Genomic DNA, 6,852 nt, shown 5'->3' with positions numbered 1-6,852 from the left:
CTGGGGTTCAAGCAAGAATGAGACCCCGTCTCTACTAAAAATAGAAAACCTAGCCAGGAATTGTGGCAGGCGCCTGTAGTCCCAGCTACTCGGGAGACTGAGGCAGGAGGACCACTTGAACTTAGGAGTTTGGGGTTGCTGAGAGCTATGATGCCATAGCACTCTACCCAGGGTGGCAGAGTGAGACTTTGTCTCAAAAAAAAAAAAAAAAAATCCATAAATACTCACCATCTTCTCATAGGCCGGGAGCCTGTGTCTGCACAGCCAACAGAGTCCCCTTCTCCCTTCTTTATATAACCTGTTTTGCAAAACTGTCTTGCAGAACAAAAACTCATTTGGTCACTGTCTAAGCCACATTCTTTAAAAACCACTGCACCGGGTGGTGCCTGTGGCTCAGTGAGTAGGGCGCCAGCCCCATATACCCAGGGTGGCGGGTTCAAACTTGACCCTGGCCAAACTGCAACAAAAAAATAGCCAGGTGTTGTGGCGGGCACCTGTAGTCCCAGCTACTTGGAGGCTGAGGGAAGAGGATCACTTGAGCACAAGAGATAGAGGTTGCTGTGAGCTATGACACAACAGCACTCTACCAAGGGTGACAAAGTGAGACTGTTTCAAAAAACAAACAAAAAATGCACTGCACCTCACCCGGGAGCCTAGTTTTCATTTAGAAGGCTCTCATATATATGCACTGAAATAGAAGTTTTATGTTTCTTCTCCCAATCAATCTGCCTCTTGTCAGTGATTTTTTTTCAATGTATCTTTTTTTGTTTTGTTTTGTTTTTGGCTGGGGCCGGGTTTGAATTCAATTCCCTTATATGTGGCTGGCGCCCTACTCCTTGAGCCCCAGGTGGCGCCCTTTTCCAATGTATCTTTATGGGGCCTAGGACCTTAGTCCTGTGACAGACACAAAAACAGGCAGATCTCATCTGTGAGGGTTTGAAAATGGATGCCCTGAACAGCACCCCTCCCTCCTGGCCTTCCCTTCCATTTCCTGTTCACCCCACCCCACGCAGCAGGCGTGTCCATGCCTGTAACGGCTTCCCCTCCCAGTGTGTCCCTGACATGCGCTCTGGCACCAGCCTGTGGGCATAGCATCATGCCAGCGGAAGTCACCACAGGGTGACTAGTCAGCCACCCACCCCCACAGGGAGCCACCTGCCCCCAGCAGGAATGCACTATGATCTGGGGCCCATATCCTGGGGAGGAGCATTTGGGCCTTTTCCCATGAAGCTGTAGTCCCATCTTTCCCTGAAGAGGACAGTCATTGAGTGGCTGCAGGCCCGGGGGCACCATCACTCTCCACAGGGATAAGAGTCCAGGACCAGGAGTGTCTGGGCTGTGCTCAGTGCTGCTGCCCACTGGGCTAGCCTTGTCTTGCCCCACCCAGGCCAGGAGTAAATGCAGGCTGGGTACAGTCCTGTCCCTTTCCTCACTGACTGCCTCTAGGCCCCATTCCCTGCTGACAGCGGTAAGAGAATTTTCCCTCCCCAGTGCTGTTCCCAGGAGACTGCAGATGGGACCTCTCACCTCTCCTGCGCTCGGCTCTCTAGGCAGCTCCTCTCATCTCTGCCAGTCCCACCTACCCACCCAAAGCTAGTCCTGGGCACCAAAAAAGGGTACAGTTGGGATCCCCAGCGTGACACATGGTCTGCTTGCCCCTCCAGCCCTATGGCTCTCCACCCCCAGACATCCTGCAGCCCTAGTCCCTGTCAGCACCAGCCTCCCTTCTTCATCTGGCTTACCTATGTGGGACACTGGGTGGAGTGTGGGTCTTGCAGTTTCCCACATGGGAAACCCTGGAATTGTGGAGCTGGAGGTGAGTGCCACAGGTGGTGGGTGGAGATAGGGCAAGTGATCCTGCCCTATGTAGAATGGGGGAACCCTGCAAGGTTCCTGGCTTCATGGGGGAGGGAGATAGGAACCCTGGGAGGGAGATCCCTTAAAGGATAAGGCATAAGTGGGAAGGGGCCTTTCCCCGGGAAGCTCCTTTACCCAGGAGGCTCCAGCCAGCATGGCTTGGATTCAAGAAATTGATCCTTCAGAACCCAAATGTTCAGTCCAACTGAGCTGAGAGGTCACCGGGTCTGACTGGCTTCTGCAAGTAGCCACAGTTAGAGCCCTGCCATATCCATGATCTGGACAACCTGAGAGGGGCAGGGAGGATGCCCAGGTAACTGCAGGGGCCCAGTTCCCTCAGCCACTCCCCTGGACACAAAGGTCCACCCCCAGTCCTGAGCTGCACATACCCCCAGAGTCAGGCAGGGTCATTCTGGGCCTAAAGGTGTTCTGGACACAGTGTGCCCTTGGGTCAGGACTCAGGGCTCTGGATGGGAGAGATCCACATCAAGGGCCTGGTCCAGTTGCTACTTCCAGCAGGACACCAGAAATCAGCAACCCAAGGAATGCCCTGGTCCCCACAGAGTTGCCCAGAGGTGGGGCAGAGTGGGGGGTGGGGGGGCGTTGACACGTGGCTGACCTCTCAGCAATGCCCTCCAGTGAAGTCACAGCACCCTCAGGAGTGTGTGCACTTTATTGAAGCCCTTTGTGGACAGGCGTGTGAATATAAAATGCTGCATGCAGGGTGAGGGTCCAGGCAGGGCTGGCACGGAGCAGAGAGCATGGGGTGTTGGGCGGCCACTGGCAGATTTGACGGGGATTCCACTCTATCAACGTGAACGGATGACGATCACCGGGATGATGATGACCATAATAGTCCCAAGGAGGCTGAGGACCAGGGCCCAGATGTTCAGGCACTTGGCAGTGGAGGCGTAGGTCTTGGCCCCAGCCAGGTCGCCCACCATCTTCCTGTCCCTAGACTGGGGGGATGAGAAGGTGAGAGGCCCAGAATCCCGCACTGGCCCCCCGGGGTGCCTCCCTGCCCTTCCCTACAAACAGACCCTCAGACTCTTCAGGACGCACAGGACTCACCCTGCGCCTACTGTGGGCCCAGGGCAGGCTGCCCCAAACACCTGGCCTCACAGCCCTGGGCGTGCCCTCATGCTTCTGAGAGCCTGGGCTGCTCAGTCTGGGTGTGAGGCTGCGATTTCTAGCATTGGGTCGCAGGGGACAGGGGAGGGTGGGTGACAAAATCAGACCCTCCAGCCTCATCCTCAACCTTCCCAACTCTGCACTGTGAAGACACCCCAGGCCTTACGAACAGACACATACATACACAGGCAACTGTCACACACACCACACGCAGATGAGGGCACACTCAGGGAGAGACATGCACACCACACACACAACAGCCAAACCAGGGCACTCAGGAAGAGATGCACACACCACACACACAGACCAAACACACAACATGCAGACCAGGGCACACTCAGGGAGAGAGATACACACACCACACACACAGACCAAACACAGAACATGCAGACCGGGGCACACTCAGGGAGAGAGATACACACACCACACACACAGACCAAACACACAACATGCAGACCGGGGCATGCTCAGGGAGAGATGCACACACCACACACACAGACCAAATACACAACATGCAGACCGGGGCACACACCACATACACAGAGACTCCTGAGTCCTCCCACTCTAGGTAGCACGTGCCCTGTTCTGAGTGGTGCCCTCGTGCCCACACGCACCTTCACGGAATAGGCGAACGCTATGAAGCCCAGGCAGAAGCAGTTCATGAAGAGCGTGTTGAACAGGGACCAGACGACGTGGTCGGGCACAGCGGTCTCACCATGGATGTGGATCACCGTGGGAGCAGGGTTGGGGGGCGTCCCCAGCACGGCCACCTCGTGCTCTTCCTTGAGCAGCTCATAATTCGGGGGGAGCCCTGTGTGGGTTCGAGTGAAGACATTTTGGGAAGATTGGTTCATGGCGCCGAGAGGAGGCTGCAGTGGTCTGAGGCCAGGTACTGCTCGTGACCCTCCCCTTTCCTCTGGTGGTTTCGGTTTCTTGGTTTCCTTTTCCTGGCATTTAGCAAATTGGCTGGGGACTAAGGGGGCGGGGACACATTCCTGAGGATCACATTACTTTAGGGATGTGGGGAGGAAGGCCTGAGGGCTGGGGGCACTTCCTGTGCAGGAATTGTGTCAGAGGAGTGCTAGGTGGCCTCAGAGACTGGGACCTGGCAGCTCCTTCCTTAGATGGGGTGTTGGTGCAGCCGTGACCTGCAGCATTGCTTGAAGTTTCCCAACTAAGTTTCCAATTATCCTGATCTGAAGCATAAGCAGGGAAAGTTCCAACTGGGTAGAAAAAGAGGGTGTCGCCCTGATTCCAGGAAAACACTGCCCCTGTCATGAACATTCCTCCCCTTGTTTAGCCTGTGATTAAGCCATTGCTTAAATAAAAGGCAACCAGAACCAGGCGGCCAGTTCTCTTCTGCAGGGTGAACTTGACTCTGCTCTGTTTGTGGAACACATTTTGCATAGTTTCTGACTTTTTTTTTTTAAATATTTTATTTATTTTTTTTTTTGTAGAGATAGAGTCTCACTTTATGGCCCTCGGTAGAGTGCCATGGCATCACACAGCTCACAGCAACCTCCAACTCCTGGGCTTAAGCGATTCTCTTGTCTCAGCCTCCCGAGTAGCTGGGACTACAGGCGCCCGCCACAACGCCCAGCTATTTTTTTGGTTGCAGTTCAGCCGGGGCCGGGTTTGAACCGGCCACCCTGGGTATATGGGGCCTGCGCCTTACCGACTGAGCCACAGGCGCCGCCCAGTTTCTGATTTTTTTTTGTGTGTGTGTCCCTGGATGGTCTTGAACCTATAGTTTCTGACTTAATCTCCCTTTCACTTTATACTGTTGACTGGTTCATGGGTGAAAGAGCTTTCTTTGGTGACCTGTACTTGAAGAGGCTCCCAGCATTAGAACTCACTTTTCTGGGTCAGTCTGTCCTCAAACTTGGGCTTAATCAACATCTATTAATTGCCACTCTTCTCTTGTCACTTATTTTCGGGGTTATCAAATTGACGTGGGAAAGGAGGTTTAGGAACACGCTTAAGGTGAGAGAGGAAAGCCGAGAAGGGTGAGGTCTAGAAGAACAGGTCTTCTCAAGGGGACCACAAGGATACACATGCAGGGTCCTCTCCACGGTGACTCAGCTCTTGGGAATTTTTAAACTTAACTTCCTGAAACTTGGAAATTTCCAAGTTCTGTGAAATCCTGTAGTTCTGTAGGGGTGGGAATAGCATCTCCCACTTGATTCAAACTGGCCAATGAGAAGGGTTCCTGTGGGGTGGAACTTTTTGACTGTCAATAAAAAGGGAAAGACCAAGGCAGTCAGGGAGCGCGGCCATTTGGAATTCTTCTATGCTGTAAGCTCCTGGCTGGTGAATAAAAGCCCTTCCTCTTATAAACGTGGTGTTTGTGTGCTCATTCTCTCCGTTGGGCCTTGTCTTCCTGCAACAAAGGAACACACAAGGTTTTTCTACTGCATACAACACAGAAAATCACTACTGGGATAAGGATTGTCCAGGAGGGAAGGGCAACTGCAGAAGACCAGTCACCTGGGAGGGGGAGGCTCAGATAATTCACCTCCCTGACTAAGGGGGTGATGAATAATGCATGAAGGAGTGAGTATTGTCGGGAAGTCAGAAAAATGGCTACAAGATAGAGTGTGAGATGCTGAGCTGAAGCAGTACAGCTGACCTGGTCTTCTCAGCCTGCATCCCTTTCCCACATCCTGTCCATGATTATCTAGTTAGGGTTTTGCTGTGATTATTTGGGGGAGGTAGTAACACTTAGACAATAGGGTTGTTTGAGTTTAAGGCTAGTCTTATGTTGTTTTCTCTTTTTTAGGTTAAGTTAAAATTCTAGGTTTGTTTCCTTGTATCCCATTATAAAAACTATTAGAATTGTAACTGAGGCAGAACAGATTTGAAAGACTGCTGGAGCTGTTCTCCAGTTGCTGGCTCTGACAATAAAGCTTGTCGGACCTAATCCCTGTGTGCACTTGGACAGTGACAGACAGCCAGACCATCCTTGTCCAGTACCATTTTTACGTTTGGGCAGGGCACACAAGTACAGTGAAAAATCATGCTAGAGCACACTTCTCATGGTCAAAAAATGGTGGAAAAGACCTCCCAGAGAGGGTCCTGGTAGTACAATACTGGTCATTCTTCTAGCTTTGTGCACAGGCGGGATGGGGGCAATAGGCTGCTCAGTGGGGTGTTGCTCACCTCGTAGTTATCTCAGGACTGCAAGGTGGCTGCACTGTTTTGGTGAAAGAAACTTAAAAGGGAACACACCAGTGCAACAGAAAGGTACAACATTCTGGTGAGCAGGGGTGGCACCTCAAAGGAGCAGGGCGCCAGCCCCATATGCTGGAGGTGGTGGGTTCAAACCCAGCCCTGACCAAAAACTGCAAAAAAAAAGAAAAGAAAAGAAAAAAAACATTCTGGTCAGCAAATCTTATTGGCCTGGGAATTTGAAACATAAGAGAACTATTAAAAAAACTATCAACAAATTTTCTTGCTTATGGAACTTGTATATGTGGCACTTGCATATACATCACCTCCCCTGTCCATGCAAGGAGTCAAGTCTGAATCCCAAGATGCAGGACAGAAGGCTGGAAAACCTCTCCTTTCGCTCTGCTCCAGGGAGGGGGCCACTCCACAGACCAAGGTGGAGGGCAGAAGCTTCCAGCTTCACTCAGTGCAACAGGACTTTGGAGGCCCCTCTGCCCTGCAGGACTGGCAATGGGAGATGGGGAGACACAGCACCCATGGCTGTGTGGACAAAACATCCTGGGTGCAGAGCAATTATCTCTTGCAGCAAAGAGAGAGTGGCCCCTGTTAGGGACAGGTAGAGAACAGGGTAAGGAGATGAAAAGTGGGCAATTGCTCTGACAGAAAGGAGCTCCTTTGCTTAGACATGGACAGGGT

General features: G+C 52.2%; 1 protein-coding gene across 1 annotated transcript; it reads right to left on the bottom strand.

Moving 5' to 3' along the window:
* Positions 1 to 2,512: 2,512 nt before the first annotated feature.
* On the bottom strand, positions 2,513 to 3,945 carry LOC128565883 (interferon-induced transmembrane protein 3-like). The gene is made up of 2 exons (XM_053562658.1): positions 3,603 to 3,945; positions 2,513 to 2,816 (listed from the first exon to the last, which is right to left on the bottom strand). Exons 1-2 carry the CDS (start codon positions 3,840 to 3,842, stop codon positions 2,667 to 2,669), a joined length of 390 nt encoding a protein of 129 aa, XP_053418633.1. The 5' UTR covers positions 3,843 to 3,945; the 3' UTR covers positions 2,513 to 2,666.
* Between the last annotated feature and the right edge of the window lie 2,907 nt (positions 3,946 to 6,852).

The sequence above is a fragment of the Nycticebus coucang genome, chromosome 14, assembly GCF_027406575.1.
Source record: "Nycticebus coucang isolate mNycCou1 chromosome 14, mNycCou1.pri, whole genome shotgun sequence".
NCBI lineage: Eukaryota > Metazoa > Chordata > Mammalia > Primates > Lorisidae > Nycticebus > Nycticebus coucang.
The sequence above is the reverse complement of the archived record's forward strand: the minus strand, read 5'-3'. Positions and strand labels throughout refer to the sequence as shown.